The 27,796-nt window shown below is 38.3% G+C and overlaps 1 protein-coding gene across 5 annotated transcripts in view; it reads left to right on the top strand.

The window, feature by feature from the left end:
• SPIRE1 (spire type actin nucleation factor 1) overlaps positions 1-27,796 on the top strand; it is a 126,459-nt gene that overhangs the window by 42,860 nt on the left and 55,803 nt on the right. For all 5 annotated transcript variants that reach the window (XM_027676965.1, XM_027676949.1, XM_027676956.1 and 2 more), the window contains exon 3: positions 12,993-13,229. In XM_027676965.1, the coding sequence (XP_027532766.1) occupies positions 12,993-13,229 (237 nt within the window). The remainder of the gene's footprint in view (positions 1-12,992; positions 13,230-27,796) is intronic.

Below are 27,796 nucleotides of genomic sequence, written 5' to 3'. Positions count from 1 at the left end.
CTTCTTAATTAGTGACTAATAGAAGAGAAAGAAAATGGGTTTTTTTACAGATTACAGTGTATTTTTTAATGCTGCAGTCCAAAAAATGTGACTGAGCAAGAGACATAAAAATGGGCCCTCAGTAACAAATGCTGCTGACTTGGTAAATGTTTGTAGCAGACTGGTATGTCTGATAGTCATCACTGGTTTCCTTTCCTAGGTTTAATGGTTGTTGTTCCTTAGAAAACAGTGACAAGTGTGGTCTGTTGTGAACAGCTTAATGCCAGCATTCAACGAACATTTTTTTTCAACTTTGGAAAAGAGCAAAATGCTCCAATAGAGAATTAACTCTAGGTTTCCTAGTAAGATGAAGTAGATTTGTAGGAAGCATCTGTAAATCAGTCCAGAAAAATTAGCTGTGGTCAATTGGCAAATATCACACATGCTCTAAGAATATTAAGGCTTGCCTTCTGTTAAAAATTCCTCAGGAATTGTTACCATCTGTATCTGTGATGGCTGCTGGCCATCCCGCCTATCACAGATTTCATGTAGTATTCCCATATGAGCAGCAGCTACTGAAGTCCCTGCTTGCTGGAAGAAGTTTCTCCCTGAGGCCATGTTTTCCAGTGAGTAGTAGTCCACATTATGAGGTGTACCTTATGCATAAGGAAAAAAACAATGATTTTTTTTTTTGGTACAGGTTTCTAGGTCAGACACTTACATAGTCCCACTGGTTGGTCAGTTCATGGGATATGTGTTTTAGCTGGGAGTTGTGTTAAAATTATTATAAACATAATTCATTCCCTCAGTTTGACCATCTAAAAATAGAGAGCTTTCTAGGCCAGAGAAAAGCTTAATTTCTTCTGATAGAATACTTGTATTAGCTTAATTAGATAAGGGCAGTGAGCAGGGAAGGTTGTGTTTCCAGTCTGCTTGTTCCTTTGCACCTGGGCTTTGCTGGAATGTCATATATTACTCCATAAAAACACCTTCGAGTGTAATGGAAAAACCCTTGGAAACTTGATTTTAAGGGGGTTTGTTTAATTTGGTTTTAAAAAAAAATCTAAAATAACACACTGGAGCATTTTGCTCCACTTCGAAATCTTATTAACATTATTGGAGTTCTCTTACTAATGAGTCTTAGCTTAAAATAATGTTATAATTTGAGTTAGACATAAAATACATTTTTTTTTTTAAATCTTAACTATACAAAGGAAAACCTCCTAGCTTTCCCCCATCAGAGCTCTAACTGGCATAACAAGTATTGGTAAAAATCAATGTTCATAGGTTAAAACTGGAGATTAGGGATGACAACATATTGTAAAAAAGATAGAAAAATTGTCAGATAAAGGATTATATTTACACCAAGCATTTTATCAAAATATATGAAATAATTATGGCAAACAATCATGCAGTCACTCCTTGTTAAGGCTAATTTTAGCTCTTCCAGTTAAAATAGACATTTCTTTTATGGGTAAGAATAACTTTGATGTTTCTGCTGTGCTGTGCTTTCTTTTGGCCTAAAGCCAGCGCTGATGTATGGTAGCACAGTGAGTGCATATGCATGTACATAGAGAGTCTATATGGTAGCACAGAGAGTTGGGGTTTGGCTTTGTTGGGTTTTTTTGATTGTGTTTTTTTTTCCTAAGCTGGTCAGGAAAATGTGACTTCTCCCAGCTAAGTCAGTTTTCTGAGCTGGCAGACCACGCTGCAACACGAACCCTGTGATGTTAGCACGGGGTGGGTGGGGCGACGGGGATGACACCCATCCACTCCTCTGGTTTGGCAAATAATAGTCATTCCTTACAACCAGTGTTCTCTGAAGTGGTGTCATTGCAGTTTGTCTGACACTTACTTGTGGTCCCGATCCTTAGGAAAGAATCCCCTCCTTTGTGAGGTGTTTCCTTCACACAAGCTAACGTTTACATGTCACTGCCTGTTTGGTAGTTTACATGAGAACACACAGCTTAGTGAAGTATAATATGACTGGACAAAGGAGAAAAATAATCTGTGAGAAGAAAATAAAACCAGATTCTGCTCTCGCTCTCTGCTACAGAATTTACAGATATAAATTGTTCAGTGGCACTTGAAATACTAAGTATTTGAGTCCCTGGAGGTAGTTGACTGTATGCTCTTTCAAACTGATTTAATTGAAGATTTTTGACTCCTTGAAGAGTATTGATGACTGCTCATTTAGTCAAAGAAATCTAGGCATATGTTTGTAATACAGTGGTAGTTTTCTTTTATTTTTAATTTCTTAAAATTTTGGGGGGCTAAAAAATAAGAAAACAAGGATAAAAGATTCTCTGATGGAATCAAATGGATATCTCTCCAGTCTAAGGAGATTACTTTCAAGTAACTTGTTTCTTGGATAGGCAGGAATGTCTTTTGTTATTCCAAAACTGGGGTTCCTATGAAAATCTGGCAGAATTTAGTGTTCCATCTGTAATAGACCTTCTGACTATTACACTGTGGGGAGAGGGAGGGTGTTTGGGTTGGGGTTTTTTTGTTTGTTTTGTTGTTGTTGCTGTTGTTGGTTTTGTTTTTAAATTTATTATTTTTTATTCCTTCTAGGAAAATTATTTCACTTGTTAGAGAACTGTCTGAAGAAACAACCTTTTTCCATTTTGATTGGTCTAATAATTACCAGACAATTTCTTTTTGAGCTGTGATGAGAACTGTCATGCTGTGTGTATTACAAAACATCTTCTCAAAAGGGTGTGTGAATATGGTAGAATTTGTAAAATGCTACAGTCTTAAAGGATGTTACAAATAATTTGGGGTACTTAGTTAAACTTAAGGATACAAATTTAAAGCCATGGTGTCAAGACTCATAAAAACCTTGCCTTTTTCCCTATTTCTTAAACTTCAGGACATTCGTTCTCTAGGGTGTAGACTGGTAGGTGTAACAAAACAAAGGGATGATGCTGTCAGAATTTATGTCATGTGAAGTTTAGAACAATATGGTAGTCCGACCTTAATAGCTGTTTTCTCTGGCTACCTGTGCTACTTACATTTAAATAAATCACTTGCATCTTGCTTTTTATTCTCAAGAAAAGCAGTTTTATGTGTTGCATTGCGCTTAGTGACAAGCCTAACCATTAGCCTCAGGCATGTACTTTTCTTCATTTCCCCTTCCCCTCGTTTATAGGGAACAAAACTCTTAGGGAAAACTGGATGATTAGAGACACTTCCAGCTGAGTTTAAGCCTTTGTACATGTCACACAGAAGTATAATTTAGACTTGCACAGCATTTCTCATCCAAGGCTTTGAAAATGGGTCAATATCCTCATATAACGGGTGGTAAAACTGTTATAGGAGAGGGGAAATGATCAGTGTGAGGTTTCACAAGGAAAGACCGATGAGGAAGACCCCACAGGATGGACTTTCAGCCCCATACTGTTCCTACATTTGAAACTGGCTCAAGTATTGGATAGAAGAGGTAATACCTGTGTTTTGCAATGTGATTAGGAAGGGCAGTGTAGCTTATTTTGCTGGGAGGTTCGGGGTGTAAAGATGAGACTAAATTTAGGATTTGAATTCTTTAGCTGTTTTGTGTTCAGAAAATTGTAGAGACAACCATATTCTGACTTAGAGGTGCTGTGACAACACTTATCTGGACATTGTAAACCCTTAATTTTTGTTGATATTTTACCCCAAAAGTGTGATGTGTTCAAAAAGTCAGGAAACTCACCACAGTATGAACATACTGTCTTGACTTTCTTTTTCCAGGTAAAGATCCCTTTCTGTCATTTAAAGGACGATAACATGGTTAGAAAGGCAGGGTAATATTGCAATGTTATTTTTGTTTCCAAAGCATAAGAAGTCCAAAGGGATTTATAATCCCTGTACACCCAAGTTCAGAATTTCATTATAGATTTTGAGGCAGTAAATCTATTTAATTGGTATGCATATACCTTTTTTTTGGTTTTGGTTTTGTTCCCAAGTACCTGTGCAGCTTTCATAGATGGAAGTGTTGGAATTAATCCCTCTCCACCAATGGCTGGATATTTAGTAACTCAACTGCTACCTAAGCAGCTAAATGAATTACCTGGATAATACCTCTATTCTATTAGAAGATCAAGTGCTGAGCATTGTAGAAAATCTGGCTGTGTGATAGAGGTTTCTGCAGACAGTCAGGAATGCTTTGGTTTTGTTGTGGTTTTTGGAGGGGTTTTGTTTGTGTTTGTTTTTTTTTTAATCAAAACATGAAATAAGTATGATTTTTTTTTTTTAATATCGTAACACTTTTGACCTGTGACTGTAAGCAAATCTTTGTTATCATTGCTGTACTAGAATAAATGAATATTGTTGTTATTGGCAGAGAGCAGTAAAACAATGCTCAGCAATTCATAATCCAGGAATATGGCTATTCCATTAAGGACAATAAACTGTCACAGTTCAGCTCTTTGATGACTTTGAGAGCTGGCAGGTGCTGGAATATCTTGTGCTGAGGTACTTCATGCCTGAGGTTATAAACCGTATCCTTTATATATCAAAATCTTTTATCTGTGATAGAGGTATGTCTTCATATGGATTTCTTCTGTGGGGATTCCATTGTTCAGAAGGAAATAGAAATAGAAATCTGTGAGTGACATTTCATAAATGCATTCTCTGGGGTTTTGCAGCCCAGAGAGTAGGTGATAAGCTTTTTACTGAGTTTTGGCCACATGTTCTATTGCTCTTTGTTTTAGGGTGAGTCAGCCTCCCATGCCATGACTGTATCTGAATTTCAGACCTAAAAAGTAATGCCAGGTTTACATCTTCTTATAGGTAGAAAACTTGTCAACAAGGCCTACTGGTGCTTTCTTGAATTATTCTAGCAAATACCAGTCTTTCCAACAAGTCCATTATGAGAGCTCAAAGGTAATTGTGCAGTAACACCCCTTGCTTGTTACTAAAATATTTTATGTTCGTTTGGACGTTCAGTTTTTGAGGAATATTTGTTTGAATGCCAGTGATCCAAATGCCTGTATCCAATGTTGCTGGTTATAGGGAAGAAGACATGGAATAATATTCATAAAATCTGGAGCTTTGCAGAGCTCTATCAGCCTGCAGTATTATGTTTGCATGACGTACTTACAGATCGTACGTGACCTAAATGAATAATGTGTCTGGCACACTAGTAACTCCTTGTACTATCATGATAGTCCGTGTGAATATTCACATATTTCATAATCAAGTTATGTCCTTATGTCAAGCTCAAGTTTTCTTGCACATATGTCTAAAAAAAAAATCTTAGTAAGAGTCTCAGACTTTTTGGCTTTCTGTTCACAGACCGTATGTGTGAATTCCCATCAGTTTCTTTAGGAAAGAAGACTAGGTATGACTGAGTGATCTTCCACAAGATAGTGGAACTAACTGTGCATGGTTTGTCTTAAGTGGCTGTATAATAAGTGCAACATCCTATAGACATCTTTGAAGTTTCTCCTTCAGCAGGGATGAAAAGGCCAACCTTCTTATGGGTGGTTACTTGTCTTGCCATCAATATTCAGTACCTCTAAGACAGGCAGCATTAAATTAGTATTGCTTTGTGTGTGGTTAATGAATACTCCAGTCAGTAGAAAGGAGCAGCATATACCAGCCTTCTTTTGTGGCACATCACTTTGAAAAGGACCTGTTGAGGGGTTACATTTGGGCTTCTTTCTTGACCTAATTGATTTTAGGTATGAAACTTTGGAATTATGACAATTTGACTGACAAGAGAACTCTATTAGGAGGCAGAAGGTCATACTTTTTCAGGAATGGAAGAAGATGGATTTGAGGAAAGCTACAGTCAAACTAGAAGACTTGTTATGTTCCCAGCTCTGTGTAAACTTCTTCAGGTGCTTCATCCGTCTCTGTGAAGTGCATCATCTGTTACACGCTTGAAATGCAGACATATCTGACAAGTATGGTGAAACCAGCCTAACTTTTATAAAGTCCGTTGTGAGATGCTGCTGGAAAGCTTATAAGACGTACATGCAAATGTAAAACTTTAACTAATCGTGAATTTGTATTTAAAAGAATAACTGTCATTGTACCGGTACTTTGTTTGCTTGGCTTTTGTAGTTGTTAATTTTGGGGAAAATAGGTGTGAGAAAGTTCTTGACTCACAGGGGCACAAATGGTTTATATTGCAGCAGGTGTTTACTCACTTTAATTTTTGGATTCATTAAATGGCGGACAAGCCTGTAGCAGGCAACTGTAGTGGTTTTAATGAAAGCCATGTGGGAAGGCTGAGAAGTTCATGTAAACTGACTCTTTGAGTAGAGTAGTTGTACTATGTAGATATTTTGAATAAAAGTTGCATTGATTTTGCATTGCTTCCTGACTACCGTAAATTGAACTGAATCAAAGCTCCTGTAAGCTTTTTATTATCTTTCTTCTATCCCTTGTCTGACAAACCATAGGCAGGTATGCAATGTCAGCCAAATTTAAACCAGTCGCACACAAGTTCTCAGGATCAGAGCTACTGAACTAGTCTTACTCCCCTTTATACCAGTTTTTCTTGAGCTGGTTACTTCTCTCTCTCACTACAAAATCTTTTGCTGATGTGATACTGTCATGTAATCTAGAAAAAGCTTTATTCAAAAGGCTGATGTAAAAAGTGGCAATTTCTGTCTCTTACACGATTTGACCCCATTGGCATTTCTGGGGCCTGATTATGTTTTTGGTAGTCAGCTGAAGTCTTTGCTCCTTCTGTGGCTTTACCTGGGGAGTTCATCTGATTGCTTTCTATTTCTATAAAAAACTATATGTATATATATGTTTAACTATATTTCATCAATTAAAATTAAAAAAAAAAAAAGAAAGACAACAGAACTAGAACAGAAGTTTGTGACATGGTTGAATTTTCTATCTTTAACTTATGGTAAAAAACATACTCTTCTTATTTAAATGGGATCAGGATAACATGACCTGTATTTGAAACCAGGGTATGAATAGAGGTGTATTTAAGAACTTTCAAATGACTTTCACCACCTGTGTTACTTAATTATTGCACCTAATTCTTTTACTGAAGCTTCAACCATTACTGGAGTCTCCACAGTTAAATCAGGGAATTTAATTTTGTTTTTCTCTGGGGGACGAACTGTCACTTTGGTTAAATTCCTTCAGGTTGAATAAATTCCTTAGTAACAGTAATAATTTGTCATGATCTTGGGGATTATAAGGCATGAACAGAAACTAGAAGAAAATTGACAGTTTTGTTTCAATGCAGCAGATAAAATGTAAGTTGAGACTGATACAATAGAATAAGTCCTGCTTTCATTTATGCTAATAAATTATAGTTCTCCTTAGATACTATCTGTAGTGAAACTTGAATAACTGAGAAACGTGTATAATTATCAGAATCTTTGAATAAATTGGGGAGTTGTATTACACTTGATCCTTAATAGACTTACAGTTACATTACTGCTACTTTCTTAGAGGCAACGGTGTCCAACAACATTGAACTGTTTCAATTTTCACAAATTCACTTTGGGAGGAACAACACAAAACCCAAAAAAGCCAGCATCCCCTTTGTACGTTTTAAGGCTTGTTCTGTGTCTTTGATCAAAAGTTCTTGCACTGAATCTATTTAATGTACACCTGAATAGTACAAAGAATTCAGTAAGTAGGTCTCTCTGCCCACTTAGTGCATTCAAAGACTCAGAATGTAAAACCATTTTGAGAAAGATCGCTGAATACAGTAATTTTCCTAGCTCTGAACATATCTAAACCAGACTGAATCCTGTTAAAAGGGTTTATTTAATTCTGTCTCATGTTAATTTTCTATGAGACCTGACATACTCTGATTTTTTTTCTTTGCTTTCATTACTGCTTTGACTTAAATAGCAAGGCTCTTTATATTGCAGAAAGCAGTATGTTGTTATTTCAGCAGCAAACCAACATCACCCGGAAGTTAAATAATGCTGTATCTTATGTCTTTATTCTTTGGAAATGAGTAATTTCTCTGATTCATTGGAAATAGTCCAAATCCTTGCTGCTTACCTGGAAGCACTTGGAAGTTTTTTCACTGTTCTCATTTGAGAGTCTGTTGCAAGTTGCTCTAATTTAGTGAAGGTCATATTTAAATTTAGACATGTCCCCAGCCATTAAAACCTGGGTAATGCTACCCTGTTTCCACTGGGGAATGCTGTGGTGAAAACTACATTAGTATACCCGAGGTATGCACTGACAGCAACACATCTCTCAAAACGTCCTATTTAGACATGCTCTTCCATGAGATGCTGTTGAGAGTTATGCAGGGCATCTCAGGATGAGGTAAATAACCAAAAAACGTACTCTGGGTTATCCTAACCCCTTTATTTGTTCACCTTTCTTAAAAGCATGATCTTTTTCACTTCCACAACTGGACACCCAAGAAAGAACAAATTACTTTGTTAACAAATGGAAATGAGACGAGAGCAAAAGCTTTCTCCCTCTGTCATCTAGCTAGAGAGGAACAAGTTGGGTTTACATAACATTTTAACATGCCAGTCTTTTGGACCATATTACAGAATTTGATCACAAAAACTTGTATGTTTGTATGTCTTCTCCTTATGTGTCATAGAAAATTTAAGATATATAACTCTTGGCTTCAAGGGTGTCTATGCATATGTTTATGGCGCATGTTATGATTTCAGAAGCACAACATGGAGCTCCTGACAGGCTAATTTAAAGTCAGCAGTAGGACAGGTTAGTCTTTGCAGATTGACTAAGTGCTGCCTAATACCAGGAGTGATGGCAGAGTTGGTGGTGGAGAGGAGCTCTGCCCTAAGGAGTGCCTAGGCTAACACCAGCCCCGGACTTCTCAGCATTCTTACTGTGAGGCAGAGTGATTCTCTTTCATGAAGTGTGTTGGAGATCTGCTGGTAAAAACTGAGCACACTTAAAATAGTAATTGTAGTATACATTTTTAATAAAAAATATTGGAATCCCTAAAAGACAGTGCAGTAGTAGTGCAAATATTGTTGTGGCTGCTGGCCATATCTGACGTCCATGTGGAAAAGTTCAAAGTTATTTGATTCACCTTAGTAACTGGAGTTTTACGGTGTCTTTAATCCAAATTTAGGGACACAAAACCTGAGTGCCTTTTGGAGGAAGGGATAATTTTAGGGAGGGACAGGCATTTGAGCTGGAAAAAAACCCACCTTTGCTGCTGTAAGTACAAGCCTATCCTTAGTCTTTGTTGGTTTGTTTAAAAATTGAGGCAAGCCTAGGAAGGGGATGAAAGCTCAGACAGAGCCCTGTTGTGTGTGCTGTGAGGGGGGGGAATGGCATGTGGATTTTGCCTGCTCTCATCTACGCTTCAGCAAGAGTCAGGGAGACACATATGTTGAGGGAAAAAAAGGATTTTTCTCAAAGTGTAGTACTCGTGATAATTTCACCTTTGCAAGACTCAAACTGTTTGGTTCCTGTACAAAGGCAGCATATTTGAAGAGGTTTTGAGAATGTTAACTTGGAGGTGTTCAATGGAACAGCATAATGTGGGTCATATAAAAGATTAAAACCCTGATGAACCCCTTTCCAGGAGGTATGCCTTAATGTGTTGGAGGAAGGTATGTGGAATGGAAAGTTCCAGGCAGTATTTGTGTATGAAAATAATCTAATTGATTTGGGTTTTGGTTTTGCTGCGTGTGTAAAAGGAGTGTGAGGATATTGCTTTTACATCATGTTTGAAGTCAAAGTGTTCCAGCAACTTTATCACAATTTATTATAAAAGAACAGTATAACACGAGTCCAGAGTGGTGTAGAAACTGAAGGAATACTCACAGTGGGACAAAATTCCCCTTTCACTAATGATTGCAGCACAGGAAAGTACAAGTTCAATCTGTGGGAAATGTTAGTGTGTTTGGTTGGGTTTATTTTTGGTCTGAAGCCATGACTTTCAAAAGAACTTGGTGAGAAGGTGTAAAGCATAATAATGCTTCCTTGTTTATTTTTTAAGTTTATTTAGTCACTGATTGATTTGCAAAGGTCAGGTCCTTTGCCAAAATTTAAATCAGTCAGGAACAAATGTGTTCTAAAATTCAAGGTGCAGATATTGCTTTATTTTTTTTTCACCTGAATTGAGGAGCATAATTTATTATTAGTGCTGATACTTATTTCAGTGTCATACAGTTGTTTTGGTAAGTCAATGTACAACTCTGGTTTAAAAAAGCTTTGCTAAGTCCGTTCTTACTCTTGCTTTTTCTACTATAGCTCTGTTTTCAGATATAATTGAAAACTGTGCTGGTACTTGTCACTTGTTAGGTGCCAGAAGTTTTTATTTTGTGTGAAATTAGCCAACAGTGCAGTTTAGAACCTGTGATTTCTTTGTAAATAATTGATGGTCTAAAAAAAAAAATGGAAGCGGTGTCCCTGATTATGCAACTCAAAAAACCCTGCTTATTTATCAGTTCATCCATTGAGCTGTGAAAAGCTTTTCCTTTTTTTGTTTGCATTTGATTTCTATTACAGACAAAGTGACAGCACTCATTTGTAAACATCAATGAGTTGACTTGTATATTATGCTTCTAGTTATATAGACGTAAAAGTTTTATTTATGTAAAGTTGCATTAGTAGTTTTGTTCATGGGAAGAAGTGCTGACAATTCTGTGACTTTTGTTTGATATTCATATGGCAATTGGGTGGTTTTACAAGATCCTTGGGAAACCAGTATTACTGAAAGCGCTGAATATTTGCAGTTTTAATGCAAGTCAAAGCAAAGTTATTTAGTTAATATGTTTGCTGCTTTGTCTTTCAGCAAGAAAAATCTGTGATACTGACAGACATTGAGGAAATATGGTTTTGATCACATGTCCTAAATAAGGAGTTGAGAGACTGAACTATAGCTCTGAATTGGTGCCATTGCAGGCTTTTGTGTTGTGTGAGTTTAGCATGTATTATGAAATCTGTTCATAGTACATAAAAATGTACAAACCATATTACTGAACTGCAAAAGCTCCACTGCTGATACATCAAAGAAAGCAGCAGCTGTCATCCAGTTTTAACCACGGTGCTTTTGAATGCCTTAATCCTCTTCCCAAACAGAAGGAGGCAGAGAGAGTGCACTTTCTTTATCCACCCCCCTTCTATTTTTTTGAAGTGTTGGTGGCAAAATCCAGCAGCCATCACTGCATGGCACCAGACATAATTTTCTTTGCATCTAATTTGGACATTTCAGTCCTCCTCATGTATGCTAAGCTCTTTCAAATATATATTTTGTTGAAGTTAGAAATTACTCACGTTGTGCTTACTCCCAGGTGCTGAAAATATCAAGGTGATTATTCAGTTGTACTTCATTTTAATTTTGGTGTCCTTCAAATTGGAATCAACTCAGTATTCTTCTTTTAGTTGCTGAAGGGGTGTATATTGGGATTGTACTCATATACATCTGAGTACACATCTACCAGTAGAATCGATTTTATTTTGTGAAACTTTCATATTTTCAGATTATTTTTAAAACAATGCAAGTTTTACAAGACAGTGATTACAAAATAGCTTCCCTAAGAAGTATACGAGATATACTGCAAACATGTTTGATCTGTTACAGCTGGTTTTAAGGTCTGTATGGTGCAGTGTCCTGTCTCCAAAGTGGGTCATGGCAGAAGTCTGGGGAAGGGTATGAGAACTGTGCAAGAATGCAGTGATGCTTCCCTGGTATACTTTGCTGTCTCACTAGCATTTCCCAAGTCAGAAGCTGTTCTTTGAGCTGAAAAAATCCTTTGCTAACCTCCAGCCTCTCAGCCCAAAAATACTTTGCTGTGCTGAAATAAGTAAGCTGCTAGTGTAAAATTTAATATTTAAAGAATCCATTTATGTTGTCCTATTTACCCCAAAAGAATTTCAGAATCTGCAGTAAAAAGCATGTTGACCAGGATAGTACTGAAAGCCAGATGAGAGAAAAAGGCATTTGATGACAAGGTTTGGTATGTTTAGAAATGCTTTTATTATTAAAGTCGCTCCCTACTAGTAGTGCCAACTACTCCTACGTAGGAGTCTGCTAATTAATGTGACATGCTAGCCATCACAACACACAAGGAAGATCAGAGTTTACATGCAATTACTCCAGTCCTACTTCCGTTGTCAGACAAGGATCTCCCAGCAGTGACATTACCTTCTTGTGGCTTACTGTTGCAATCCCATTTTCCCTTCCCTCTTCATTAATACCCATTTTCAAACTTCTCAGTTTGAAATGCCATCTCTTTACATCTTTAAAATTCTAGAAGCTTCAATATTGCTCATAAGGAAAATAATTAATGCTAAGAGAGAAATATGTGCATTTAGCATTTTGGGATATTCCTGACAATTTTTTGCTAGCTTACTATGAGTAAGAGGTCATTGGTTGGCTTTGCTCTTGACAGAGCACAAATAAGGAGCCTTGATTCAATGAAAAATTGAGGTACTACCTCATTACTAGGGAATACAGTTGTTGGTAGTTTCAGTGGAATATGCATGTCTCCACCAGTTGTGCAACAGACAAAGGAGTTCTTATGGCTGATGTCCCAATGCTCATAGAGTTAATATTGGGATGGCCACAGCTGTGTCCAGACACCTCTCAGGTCAGTAAAGAGATGCAGAAACTGAAGGGCAGTTTCCAAGTGTCATCAAGTAGTGGAGGAGGGAGGCATCTCGTGTTAGTTTATTCTTTCTTTTAATTTCTTCCCACCTACCCCACAAAAAAAAGGTATTATGCATGCAATATAGTCTTACAAAGTGTAGAGTAATGTTACTTTGAGGTTTGTCATATTAGAAGAAAAAAAGGAAAATAATCTAAAAAGGTCCTGCTTTGTTTTTAAATTATGACTTTTTGTTTCAAACATTAAAAAAAGAAAGTGGTAGGTATGTGGTATGACCTGCTCTTGCATAGTCTGTGCTGTATTACTAAAGTGCTGCTGTAGGTATTAGAGTAATTTTATTAGGTAATTTTTTTCTTTGATTTTGATGTTTATTGCCCTCTCAATTGCTGAGTTTGTTATGCAAACACCAGAAAAGTGTGTTCATAGACTGACCTATTTGTCCATGTAAATGGTACTAATAAATATTTCTTTTTTTTGCTTTTATAGGTTATTGAATCACTAGGGATTATTATATATAAAGCCCTTGACTATGGTTTGAAGGACAATGAAGAGCGGGAATTAAGTCCTCCACTGGAGCAGCTTATTGACTACATGACTAATACTACAGAAACAGATGGGAGTAGGGATGAAGGATATGATGCTCTGGATGAAGGAGTGGAGGATGACAATGAGGACGACAAAGAGGAAGTTGAGGCCATTCATTCCTATAAAGATGTCATGAAGGTACAGTAATGGGCAGTTTATATGATAGTTCACTGGTTTTGTCAATAAGAAAAAAGAAGTCAGTATTCCATGTTATTGTCCAGTGTGATACTGGCTGCATCATTTTCTGATTTTCCTGGTCCCTCTGTAAGGTTTGCTTGTGAAAATGAGATGCAGTAGTACTTCATGTCTGACAGTAAGCCACAGAAAATCCATTATGAACTTTAGCATTGGATGTGCCATTAATATCACAGTCTGATTTCATCTCTGCACTGGATAGTCAGCCTTTCAGTGTAAACACCTGTTGAATTTCTTTGTGTACACTTGGATACTTCATGGTCTGTTTCAATTAATACACCTTTTCATTAGCACATAATTAGTTTAATTATTTCTTATCAGTTTCTTCCCTTGCCACCCTCCCCTGCAGAAGCAGAGGAGTACTTTTATAAGCATAGCCTATTTATATGGAGTGAGTCAGGGCACATTATTTCATTGGTAATCATTATGGTTGTAGTTCTTTACCTGAGTTGTGAGATTTGGAACTATAGCTTATGAATTTTAATTGCAACAGGTTCTTTAATGTTATCTGGGCTACTGTGTATAATCATTTAAAAATATTAGCCCTCTGTTTTCTACAGAGTAGTCTTCTGTGCAAGTTTTAGAGCCCAATGAGCTCTTAGCACGGACAAAGTTATTAGTAAGCAGGGATTTTGAAAAAAAAATTTATAACTGGTTTACCTTGTAGGTAATCTGAGAATTGAATACAGGAAAATGTTATGCTGATTTATACCAAGGGATTGAACCCTTTATAGTGCTTCTTCATAAATGCTAGTTGTATCTAAGAACCAGAAGCTTAGTGTGTGCCACAGAAATTAAGAGTGTAGTGGTGGAAGCTGAGACTAGAAGAATCTCCCAGATAGTCCATGAGATGCATAAGCACACTGAAACAATACCCCATTAAAACCCTCCTCTTCTGATGGATTGACAGTAAAGAGTGGAGCTCTTAGGAGACTGGAGAAGGAGTAACTTTTGTTTAAGATGCTTTTGCATCCTCCTTGCATCAGAAATAATGCTAAACACTCTATGCCTTTGTTTTTCTCCCTCCTTCAGAGAAGCAGAGGTTGGAGGGAGAAATTAATAAAATGGCTTTTCACTCCCCTATGATGGGGAGGGCCTGGCTGGCTGAAGTGTTCTCCCCTTCAAGCCCCTGCCACTCCCAGCCTTGCTGAGTCTGTGCCCTTGCTGCACGCAGGTGCTTTGCTCTCTCCTCCCTCTGCCGCTCCCTGTCACCCAGTCACCTTCTCTAGAAGGGGCCAGCAGCACCCTGCTAAGCCCCCATGCAAACTGCTCCAGACAGTGTAGAAGAAATGGTGAAGATTGATGGAATACATCCTCTTCTAGCCCAGTTTGGTAAAATGCTGTGGGTTGGTGTGACAATCAAAGTTGGATTGCTAAGAGGAAGTTTCACTCAGTGCAGAGGCAGACGAGACCTTTGTACACGCAGAGCTGAGAGCAGTGGCTTTGTGGAAGTGATTATTTTGCAAGTTCTTTGTTGATTTCTGCAAACAAGAAAAGATAAGTTTGAAAAACTTTGCTGAGCTCCTTTAGGTACACTGGTACACATCCCTGAAATACAAACGTGATAAAAAAATGTTAGGTCAGATTTCAACTGTTAAGGTCGTTAAATGCCATCCTTCTCATTTGGCTTTGTGAATTTCTCTGCTAGTCTGAGGTACCTGCCTGTTTGTATGTTTTAAAATCAGCAACTTACTTTTTATTTTTTCATCATGTTTTGCTAAGGATTTTTTATCATTCTGGACATGTACTGCTTTTGTGACTTCTTCTTAGTGAACTGAAGTTCAGCTGTCATTTTTACATCATCCTAACTTTTACTCCTCCATCCTTTGGAATGAATTCTCTTTTCTTGCTGTTGTTGCTTGTGCCTAAATTATGTGCTGCAGGCATAACTGTGTAAATTGCTTTTATTCCCTACTCTGTGTCGCTACTGCATTGACAGCACTAGAATAGCAGCATTGTTCTGCCGCATTTTTGACATGAGTGTGGATTTGCAAGATCCTTTTTGCTTGCATTCATATCTTTTTAGGGGTAAGACCATCTTTTGCATGGGGCTTTTTCTGTTTCTTTTCCCCCAGCAGTGGTAAAATGTTACAAGATACACCCTTATTTACCCAGTGACTGTTTCACAACAGTAGTGTGTGGTCTTGTGACCATGAGGCTCAATTATTGTAATTCCTTCTTGGCAAGACTCACTGTGAAGCTTTTTCCTCCTCAGTTTGTAGTGAATGCTGAAGCAGGTTTGCTCATTGAATTGAGCAACTGTTATTCTTGCCTACCCTGCATTCTCTAAATTACAAGTCTGGAAAATTGCAGAGATGAGCTGTGTGCTACAAATACTGATTTTTAGGGTTTTAAACTATGTAGTCTCCAGTCTGGACATGATTTTGTCCTTGAAATGTGATTATATGGTTCTTGCTTCTGCAGAAAATGTTATTGTCTGGTCCAAGGCCCGCCTGCCAGTAAGACTGAATTTTTCACCATTAATCACTAACGTGGGTGAGCCTATTTTGTGATTAAAACAGAGATTGGTTAGGTATGTGTCAGGTTTTTCTGTGCTGTGAAGCAGACATGGTCATTCCTGAATCCTCTCCTGACCTGGAAAATGCTGAGCAATGTGCTGGACACCTATTCCTGAGAACTGGGAAAAGGGTAAGTGCTAAATGGTACTGCCAAGATCATCATTGGAAAAGCTCCTATTTGGAGAAGACACAGACAAGCTTTTGTGCTGCTTCTTGGTATATTTGGCTGATTTAGCTTTTGATTTCCTTGGCAGGACCAACCGACTGCCCAGACCTGACCTCCTGGTTTTAAAAATGCATCTATGAAGAGAGGAGACATTGGCTGCCAGACGCTTTTAGTCTTTGATGTATTTCTGATATGGCAGCCCTACTGCAAGTGAAGGGAGAAATGGAGACAGTAAAGATGGGAGGTTTTCAGACAGATGCTTTTCCCTGTTTGTTTCCTCTTCCCTGCCCGATCCCCTGTGTGTATACATCGTATAGGAAATCTGTACATCTTGGGAGTGCCAGGTTCTCTGTGCATGTACACAGTGACACAAGTATACATATACAGTAATCCTGAGGGATCAGGAATGCGTCATGTTGACAGCACATGTGCATGTGCAGCTTCGGAAGCCTCGGTCAACAGAAGATATAGACAGAGAAGGCCTGGCATGCTGGGCAGTGTTGGGCTTGCTAAGGGTGTGTGAAGTCCTGTCATGTGGCACCTTTATCATGGCGTGGGGCCCTCCCTGATAGTGAAACAAGATGATGCAGTTTATCAGTCTCTTCCAGAGTATGCTCAAACCCTAATTCCACTCCTAATCTTATCTCACTGCTTATCACACAGATCTCTGCAGTCAGATGTTTTAAGCGAACACTACTTTTCATATTAACCTGGAGGCACTTTCTATGCTGCAGTTTATCAATATCTGCTGGCCTGAGTCCCACCCTAAACCCAGATCCAGTATTATACTTTGTTCTAGGTCAACACCCTCTTCTAATTCTAGATGTAAGTGTAGCTCCATAATGCTTTGATAGCCAGTTTTATTATTTGCTGATGTTTTCTGGGCTGAACTACCATCTTAGCCCTAGCCCTGTCATTTCTTCCAGCTTTGAACATCATCGTAGCCAAATCGCTACTGCCAGTACTAACTAGACTTCACCTCAACTCTTCTTCAGAGCAGAGGTGTTGTGGAGGCGTTGTCAGAAGTACCTGCAAGTCATGACACTAATTTTCCTTATTGCCTCTGCTACCTTCTTCTGCAGGTCTCATAGAAGGTTAGTAAGGAGGCAGTGCTCTTCATGAACCAGTATCTTGCTCTTACTTACGTTCACCTTTTGTCCTGGAAGTTAACTCAACTTTAACAGGAATCTGATCTGTAGCCAAGCCACACCTTCTTGTCTAAGATACAAATACAGGTGGATGGTCTCTGGCGCTCGGTGGCCTCAGGTCCCAGGTCTTACGTAACTAATCACTTTTAGGTAGTTCAGTAATGTTTGTTGATTCTGACCTAAAATTAACTGTCATGCAACTGCTGCTTCACAAAGGCTGAAGAATGGCCCAGGTCCCATCGTAAACAAAACTCTTACCTAGAAATCTCCATGACTTAATTGGCATGAAAATTATTTTCAGAGCAGCATGTTCAGTATTGTGTTATCTCACTATAAGAAATGTAAACAAGGTTACAGTTTGCAATACTTTTATTGGTAGAAAATGATGTTTGTGCTTTGCAGAGAGGAAGAATAAATTGTTTCTGTCAACCCCACCCCCCTATTTCAGACATTTTAATCATTGGCACGGTCATAAGATGAGAAACTTGCAAATCTAGGTGACTCGTGTCTTGGTAGATCAAGTATATGACTGACTCCTTTCAGCTGGAAAGAACTGAGATTTACAGTGGTGATATTGATCTGCTTCTGTTTTGTTTTGAATACTGTGATAGTAGTACAGAACAACCATCTATGGTATGTGTAGAGTTTTAGAGGAAAAGAAAAGTATGTCCTGTCTCAATGCAACTATGGGCAGGATAAGAAGATCTGCATTTAGATCTAAGTGTTTTGGAGACTCCCTTCTGAGTTTGAGGACATGCATAATTATCATACAGATGGTATGACTCCATGTAAGTATAATATGGGAACCTGTCAAAGAGGAACCAGAAAATGCAGTTAAAAACAAGTCAGGGTATTTTTTTATGGGAGACGGTTAAAGAGTTCATGTTACTGGAATTCAAAGGCTTATAATTTTTCCTAGTCCATGAGATTAAGTTTAGTAAAGTGCAGCTTTCTGTGAGTGTAATTCTGTTTAAGGCTGGATGGGCTTTAGCATTTTTGTATTAGCCTGCAGAACAGCATTTATGTTTCATTTCAGAACAAGCAACTTGCACTGTATGCTGTAACTCTGTGTGAAGCCAGTGAAGATTTGGAAACTTGCTGAGATGGTAACCAATGCCCCAGATGTTGTCAGTTCATTTTATATTAAAAAGGAATGTAACATCATTGGCCATTTGTAAAAATTCACACACTCAAAAAAGAAAACAATTGATCCTCTCTCTTCTCTTGTTCGTAGTGTACTCAAATGTTTACGTGCTAGTCTTTGTCTTGGTGGATCTTATTTTAGAAAAAAACATGATCTATGCCTCCGTATGTTGAGGCAGGGAGAGAAACTGAAATTCCAGTGGGTTGGAATTCTTCGGTTCTGTGCACTTTTACTGCCACAGTACTTGCTGTCTTGACTAAAAATTTATCATCTTCTACCCATTTATCTTCAGTTGTCCACACAGACCTGCTGTCTGAGACCCCTTTTGTAATGTTGGGAAATATCCTGTCCCAACCCTTTGGGTCCCTGAAAGTGCAACCCTCTAGATCTTGTATCTCTTAAGTTCTGAGGAAGGCAGGTTCTCCTTTGAATGTTGCTTTTTTTCCAGTTTAACTCTTTGTAAGCTAGAAAGAAACCCAAAAATCTCCCAAAGTGATTTTGTAAACACAGCCCCATATCATACTGCTGTGACAGGACATCCCCAGGTGGATGCCTCTGGGCAGTTTGGGTTGCTGAAGGTGGAGTTGTATGGTACTGCTCTGAACAGGTAGACAGCTTGTGTTGGCACACTCCCTGGACACCCTTTCTCTCTGCTGCATTGACAAAGTGGGATCTCTGACTTCAGCAGTGAAGTCCCAGAGACTCGCTCAGGGTCTTAAAATCATTCCCTCAACAGTTGTTGAGTTTGGGTTAGCACAGGAATATATAGATTTTAACTGAATGGAACGCAGACATTTTCTTATTCCTTCACCATTCTTTGAGTTAATTTTGAGTTGTCTTAGAAATGCAGTAAACCTGTTATTTTTCTCTTGTCCAGGCAAGCCTTGTACATCATGGTTCCTAATTCAAACCACAGTGTTTCTTCTCTCTGTGCTGTCACCTTGGCTGGGATCTGTGTCACCTATATTTAGTTCAAAGCATCCCAAAAGTTATTTGTCTTGCTTTGTTCTTTAACTCCGTCAGTTCCTTCATCTGTGTTGCTGCAAGACCCCTCAAACAATAGTGCAGGTGCAACTGAAGGACTGACAGAGTAAACTGTGCTGCTGGCTGAGCCATGGAAGGAGTCAGTGTTTGAAGCTTCTGTACTGTGCAGGCCCATGGAGCTGAGCTGAGGACAGACTGTGCAAAACAGTGGAAGTGTCTCCATGCATGTTTGAGTCTTTGTAACATTTGAGCAATATCTCCATGTTTTTGGTTTTAAAATAAAAGTATTTAATTATAGTAGTAGGGTTTTGATATGAAGGGCTTATACCAAATGTACTTGCAAGGAAGTTGTCCCTTGTGACTTTGGTCTTTCCATTTAAAAAGAAAGGCTTTTGTTTTCCTTACTTTAATTATTCTTGGAAACATTCCTTCCATCAGTGTGGGCTTAGATTGGAGTGTCTTATTCCAGGCTAGGAGGCAAAACCGAATCACCTTTTCTGAGTGATTTATGGCTCACAGTAGCACATCTACGTTGGTTAAAAACCCCTGTACCCATAATTCACATAATTATACTGGTATAACCTGTCTAAGGTCTAAAATAGTCTGAGGAATCCAAGGAGTTGTCCAACAAAAACAGGAAACACAGATGGGGTGTTCAGATTATTTTTGTGTATGGGGAGATTAGAGAACACCTGAAATTTGTGTGTGGCCTTTATGCATGTAAAAGTTGTACAATAGGGCAGGGACTTTTTTCCCTGTCTATTTTATGCTGTAATTATTATAAATAATTTATACAGGGGTAAAAATAAAGTTCCATTTTTTAGTGGAGGTAGAAGGAGTCTTTGGAGGTAATGATGTCCTTTAATGCATAAAATGCAGAATTTTTCATGACAGAGTTCCAGTTACCCCTTAAAAAATACAAATGTCTAAAATGTGCAAAGCAGTTTGTTAGAAATAACACATCTGAAATATCAAAGTACCTGTGTGAGCCTGCACTGCCTAAAATAGACCCTGGAGACTGAAGTAGATCAATGAGTGTTTATTTTCACAAGGTATGTTCTGTTTGATCAGATTAATTTGAAATTCTAACTAATGACTGGAAATCAGGGTAATGGTCAATTAACACAGTAAAGCTGTAGTGACCCTTAATAAAATGAGAAAAGAGCGGAGCCACCATTGCAAAAGGAACCCATATCTTCTCTGCCCTACTGATTAACTCCAGTGCTTAACCAGGCAATGCAGGCTGACTTGACCAAAGCTGAAGGGATCTGCCTGAGAGTCTCTCTCTCCAACTCTGAACCTCTTCCCCTCTCCAGGTGTTAAAAACTAATAAGTGCACAGAAGGCCGTGATGGGTTTTTCAGATTCACTGTCATCCCAGTAAAGGCTGTAGATCTGCTCAGAAAAATTAGCCAGGACAGCAGCTTGTCTTACGTTAGGATTTGGCAAAGGTTCAACTTGTCAGAATCATTTCCACCCATGTAGACTTTGCCGCCTTGGATGTTTGTGGTGTTGTCAATTGCTTTTTAGCTCTTTGGGCTCCTTTTGCTACTTTTAAAAATGCAGACCATTCTTATACAGATTCACATGATATATTCTATTGTGTCTGTAAGGCGCAAGTGTTCTTTGACTTCCATGTAATGCCAGCATGCCATAGGGGATATCCCAGGTACTTTCTCAGGACTCTTGTATTATTTACGCTATGTGTGTGATGTATGTTTTAGTAGACAAGTAAATCAATGGTGACGTGCAAAATTGTTGTACAATTCTCTCATATAGCATTATGCGTTGAAGGTTCCCAGTTGCTGCCCTCGCAGACCATGTTCAAAACAGATGAACTTGTTTCTGTAGTTTTTATGTTGTGCATATGCAGCTCTTGTTTGAAACAGGCCATATAGCTGTTCTTGTAGCTGTAGTGCTCTACAGGCATGAGAGAAGCAGGATTTATGGGCTGTGGGAGAACCTCTTAATTAGGCTGACTGATTTAGCTGGGGGGAAATATGTTATGCCTTCCATGCTGAAAGGAAAGGTCCAATGATAGTCTCCACGTGCTTGTCCGCTATATATTTTGGAGTTCCTAACATCTCTGAGGTGTTAGAGCCTTACAATCCATCATCCCATTCAGGAGAGAAGTTAAGAGGAAAAGCAGCTGTGGAAGCTTTGCCTTTTCTAGTTCTTGCCAGGACACAAATCCCTGGATTTGAGTATGCTCATAAGTTTTTCACGCTGATAGCAGTTGCATAAAAAACTACATGTATTGCAGTTGTCAATATTGCTACTTCAGAGTCACTTTAAGGATGATATAATTGCATTGCCAAAGAAAATGGAAGTAAATAGATGCTACAAAATTACTTAATTCCTTTTAGAGGCGTATTGTCCTGTAACAGCAACATGGGAAAAAGAAAGAAACGTAGCAAGGGCCCTTTAATTAAGCCACTGTGATCCTCTTGCTTTTGAATTATTCAAGAGGGAGCCTTAGGCTTGAGGCAAAGTTTCTTTTGGTGCATTTATTTCTGTGCCAGTAACAGTATAAAAGAAATTAAAAATTTGGAGGAAAGTTCATAGAATTGACTTAAAAATACCACTAATTGTCCAAAATTAAAATGTCTTTATTTTAGCTGTGTGATTTTTTTTTAGTATGCTCTTGATTACTTTGCTCCATTATGTTATTTTCTGCTCCCCTTTGCTTAGTGTTGCATTCTGTATTTTGTAAAAATATTTAAGTGAGATAAGGCCTTTTGATACAACGAAGTAAACAGTTTCTGCTAGACTGTGCTGACCCCTGAAGATCTGAATCTGAAAGGCAGGATATCATATTTGTCCCAAAGATTGGTCTGAAGATTGGGCAAGTTTTGCATTTCTTAGTAGAAGATTTTTTAGAGTAAGTTTTTGTTTAAAACATGAAGTTGCAAAATCCCTAAATAATAGGTAACTGAAGCAGTCTTTAGGGGTAGCTTTCAAAAGATTATTGTCTGCAGGGTGCACAGCTCTGAGTGTATTTTAAGTGATTGATTTGTAAATATTTCTTAATAAAATAACGGTGGGAAAAGCAGTATTCTTCTGGGGGATGGCTTCAGTGCTTTTTTCATGTAGTTTTAGCTTTGCCTCACTGCATCGCTCGGGCCATACTATCCCGAAACTTGTGTGTCTGTGCAGGTGAGTCATGTATGTGTAGTTGTAGAGAATTATTTGAAGATTTTAATCTAGCAGCCTTCCTGATAACCTGTGCAACAGAATAAAATGGTCCCAAGAGAAGAATTCCTTGAATTTACTGAACTTGGCAGAGCATTTATTGGAGAGAAGTGTAGACCAGCCTGAATGCTATAGTGAGCTTGAGAATTCAGAGATTTTATGTGGGGAGGCAAAGCAGACTGGCAGAACCAAGTAGCAACCATGGCTGCTTGCTGTTTGGAGACCCAAACTAAACCATTTAAAGAGGAATATTTATCTGAGGGATTGACAAGGACAGCGAGCTAAGGCATTGTGCTAAGGGAAGACAGCTGCCTGCGGTGGCAATGCTTCATATGCTGCTCTGAGTAGCTTTGTGTAAAGCCTGCAAAGAAGGCACTAGGAAGACTCCTTTCGGAAGCTTGGTTGCATGGAAAACAGAGGCATTCTTTTGCCTTTGCCCTGAAGAGGGAACAAAACCCTTTGTTTTGTTGTTATTTATCTATTTGCATCTCAGAGAAAGAGGCTAGGAACTTGATTTTAAGCCCTAGAAAAAACAGGCATTTGTTTTAAAGATATTGCGTTCTTGATGGCAGGGAAGAACATGAGGCTTTGGTTGATTTAAGCTAAAAGAGAGTTCTGAGGTTGGGATTTTTTTTTTGCTTTCTCTAAGAACAAAGCAAACTTGGAGTTGGGACAAGAATGCCCTAATGAGCAATTGTATTTATTTTTCCTTTTCGGCATACCAGGATTTCTTGATGTGAGCCTTAAGACCAACACTTGATTTAAATTAGAAAATTCTCATGAAGCCAGATCTCTTAATGAACTGGTGTCTTCTAATCGATTCACATCAGTCAGTCCACTACATCATACTACATGTAACAGGCCCCCATATATGTATTTTATTCAGTCACATACAATTGCACAGGTAAATGTAAGATATCATTATCCTCATAAAAAGGATAAAAAGGAAAGATTATAAGGTGATGTTTGAAAACACAATGGTGTTAAGTGAAGAAAGTGAGCTATAGGGTTTGTTTTTTAAAAAATCTTTGACTTCTATGGTAGCGTGTAATAGTAAAAAAACCAAACGAAAAATAAAGTTCAACAGGATTTATTGTCTTTTCCTGTCTGTACAGAAGAATCATGTCACAGTAGAAATATTTTAAGTGGCTCAGAGGTAAAAATAAAGAGATAATATATTTTCTAGGCAATGCACGTTTACAAATAAAAACATTCAGTAAGTTATTTTTGCCCTTGTGTTTAATTTCTTATAAACCTATACAGAAAGTGAAGGGATTCTTGTACCTTAGCTTGATGAAGAAAGCTGGGGACAGTTTGTAAATCCCTTTAAAGTAATTTTAAAGCAGCTTTTAATGTGACAAGTGTTTAAGTGAATTATGTTGATAGACAGGTTTCATTAATTAAAGTGATGTCATTTGGTGCCTTAAACAGTTGTCCTGGTTGGAGGCAGTGTAATTGGAGGTCAACACGTGGTCAGCTTTACTTTGAAAGTAACCACTGTGCTCGTTTTAAAAGGGTGATGTCAGTCCTTTTCACATCTGAGTGTGTTAGTGAGCAAAGGAGGGGTGTTAATTGCAATTTCTTGCCCTGACAATGGTGCTTACTATGTTTGGAGCCAAGGCACTTTGCTAGGGACTTTCCAGTGAGGAGTCTGATTGCCAGAGACATTTGGCATCATGGTGTCACCTTCAGCAGAAGTGCTGAAATCTGTCCTTACCTGAAACCTTAAAAAAACAAACCCAAACTGCAAAATAGTTGCAAAAAGAGTACCTCTGAACACTAGATGTTGGGTTTTCTTTCCTACTTGGGCCCACTTTTTGCCACCAGTGGCTGAAGGAGAGGGAGAGAGGGAATGTGCCTGCTCCTTCCAGGGCTCTCCCAGTGGCCAGGGATGGATGGCACCCATCCGCCCTCAGCATGGCTCTGTGGTCAAGAGAGCAGGTAAAACAGGATGGATGTTGTGTTCAGGACACTTTCTGCTGTAAAGATGAAACTCAAGAGGTTTGTAATCTCCTGGCAGATATTACTTCTGCCTAGGTGTAGGGCAGCAACCTGCTGAGGGGACATAACCAGCAAGGTAACTGGGCCATCCCACCACTAACCTCTATTGTCTTACGTGCCTACCACAATAAAATGATTATTAATATTCTTAACCACTCTGACAGATAAAGATAACCTCTCCTTGAGGTTAATTTGGCAGCTATCTAGGGCTTTTAATGAAGGCGCTGCAAGCAGAGTGGTTTCTTGGCAGCTCCCTGCTGGTGTCATGCAGAGTTTGAGGGAACTAAGCTTTCCCCCTGCCTTCCCCTCCTCCCCAGGTTCCATTTGAAGTTGTCTTTCTCGTGGGACCCTGAGGTATAGTTAAAGATACTGGCAAAATGTCCTTTAGGAACACTTAGATTGGGGCTTTTTGACAGGAGAGTGATGTTTTAAGCTATCTTTGCTGGCAGAACAGTCTGTAATCTTTAACGCTCATCAGTTTTACACTAGACTCTTTGTAGATGTGATGGTACATCCTAAATTCAGTTCAGAGCTGTCAACAAATTCCAGGTAAGGCCCTTTGCCAATGTCTTAGGTTTAGCCCTTTATCTATTGCTATCAACTTCTTCTATATGAAGTTGATGTTAAACTGGCATTCATCTTGCTGAAGGTAGCAATGATTGAAATAGACTTGTATATTTGCATTTCTAGTTACTTGTACTTTGCTCTAAAGTCTTGTTTATTTTAAAAATAACTGGCCTGAGTTTCAGCCTTCAAAAGTGATTTTATAATGAAAAATGTCAGTATAGAAAAGAGTTGCCCAAAAGTAACAATTGGTCTTTGACTATATGCAGGAGAGTGCTCTACCACGATCACCCTTTTGATAACCTTACTCTCCATGGACTGTCACTACAGTATTAATTACCTTCCAGAGATTTAATTCCTTTTATATTTCTGTGTTGGAAGGCGCTGGTAAATGTATCATATAAAAGCATCTATTTCAATAGACATGTAGTAGATGCCTCTGCAAGTGCCAGTGGTTTTAAAGTTAGCTTTGAAGTTGAAGAACTGAGCTGGGAATTCCTGCCTGACTTGTAGAGATATATCTTTCATGATGTTTAACTGAGAACAGGTAAATAATTATCTATGGTGCAGGTCCTTAGAGTACTTGGCACAAAATAGTTTAATTATTTTAAGAGCTATGTTTGAAAACAAAGCAGTCATGCAGCAATTGACTGGAGAACTAGGAAAATGATTTTCCCCCTTCCATTTTCTCTTCTTCCCTTCAAATAAAAAGATTTTGATGAAGAGGCGGCTGGTAGCTGGGTTGTGGTGTATGGGGATTTTTTTATTGTTGTTTTTTGAGTTTTTTCCTTTAACTATTCTTTTTCGAGGACACATCTCTTTTACTGAAGAACATACTTGTTTCTGCAAGGTTCCTTCTTAGATAAGAATGGTAAGACTTATCTGATGTGGTTGAAATAACCTAAAGTGCAAAATTATTTTATGTTAATTAAAACCAAGGAAATAAGAGTTGGAAGATTCTTCAAATACTTTAGACTATGTATTTGTTTTCCAATGCATCTTTTCCTGAGTGTGCAATTGAATTTATTTCCAGAAGAATGTTCAGCATTTGAAAGTACAAGTAGCTTCTTCTTGAAAATATAACAAACTGTTCTTGCTTTTGCCATCAGAGATTGGTCCAGGTGCATGGCTTTGCATCCTTCTAAAAGGGGCATATTTTGAAATAAGCAAAATAACTGTTAGGAAGAATAGCCAAACCCAAGAGAAGGGGAAGGAATGTTCTTGTATTTAGTTTATTAGCAAGAGACAATCTCTCTTACTTTATATTTTGGCTTCTCATCTTGTGTTGAGGTCTGTGTTGTTCATCCTTTTTAGAAGCAAGGACTCTAGCTGTCCCCTCCAAGGAGTCATGATGTTAAAAACCTAACATATATTAAGATTGGAGCAAGAGGTCAGCCTTTGGGTTGTACTAGAATCTTCACAATCTCGTAATTAGAAATAATGAAGTTTACATTTCATATCTATTTGTATGAGTTCAGGAGCTAAGATTTCAAGAAAACTACCTATTACTACAACATGCATAATAATTCACTACAGTTTTCATATGGAGACCAAGATCTTTTTAACAGATAGAGGTGCAAATCGACCAACAGATCAGGGACATCAGGGAAAAATATGTTGTAGCATCATATGTGATTTGGTCAGCCATGGGTCTGATCCAGAATTTTTTTATTTTCCTGATCAGAAAAGATTCCTGACCAGATCAGTGGGCTTTACACTGACCTCAGGTGCACTGGCAAAATAAAATCAATAATTCCTAACGTCACAAGGGTGAGAGAATATATGCAAACATGGACTGCAAGGCTGTGATGGAGCCCCTACAGCACAACTACAGTGTAGACTCAGTGCAGTTTGGGATACATGAAGTGGCCTTGAATACTTGAAAGGTTGGTGGGTTTACTCCTGTTTCTGCCATTGGCAAGAAATGTGTGGAGCCAAAGCAAAGCGGCAAAGTTGTCTTTCCCTCAAGCCTCTGAGCAGTCAGGGCAGTAGAAACACCATCTGCAGTCCCTACAGGTGGTTAATCCCACCTATAATACAGGGTGTATGTCGCAGCCATTGACTCCAGGTAATTCGGTTTCTAGTAATTACCATACTGGAGGCAATTTCCAAGAATGGAGTGTGCATAGAGGAAATGGACAAAAAAGGGCACCAGCACTACAGACAGTGAGAACTGAGGAGAAAATAACACCTTTTAAGTTCTGATTCATTGGGTATCTGTTCTGCTTGAATAAGCAAGGATATATATTTGAATCAAAATTACAGTATTTAATTTTTAATCAAGTAACCAATAAACTGTGGGTTAATTTCGTTCATACCTATCTTAGGGTGGCATATGTTTTAAGTGTTATTAACAGTTATGTACCTGATTCACTTGATAAGACTATTGCAATGTAGATTCAGTAGCTATAAATTGTAAGAGAAAAGTGTTAAGCATACTTGCCTAGAAGAGGAAGAGAAGGAATTTTTCTGTAGGCCTTTTTCATGCAATCAGAGTTTCAAGACCTGATTTCCCTGACAAAGGCACTAACAAATAAGGAGTATGGCATACATGAAGGAATAGAATAGCTTTCCATACACTGAGGTCTAATGAAAGATAAATGAGACTGGTTAGAAGTTACTCGATTTATTCATTGGGAGTGAAGTTTAAAAGCTTGCTATGTTTAGTAATGCTGTCTGTTTGGTTAGGCAGCTGGAAATCTGGTTTTTTGGATGCGAATAAAAAAGTCATGCTTCAGGACAAAACATGAAAGCAAATTATTATTATGCCTACTGAGAGAAGTTTCAGCACTT

The sequence above is a fragment of the Neopelma chrysocephalum genome, unplaced genomic scaffold (assembly GCF_003984885.1).
Source record: "Neopelma chrysocephalum unplaced genomic scaffold, ASM398488v2 Primary Assembly neopelma1_22, whole genome shotgun sequence".
NCBI lineage: Eukaryota > Metazoa > Chordata > Aves > Passeriformes > Pipridae > Neopelma > Neopelma chrysocephalum.
Note: the sequence above shows the minus strand (reverse complement) of the source record. Positions and strands in the feature narration are given on the sequence as shown.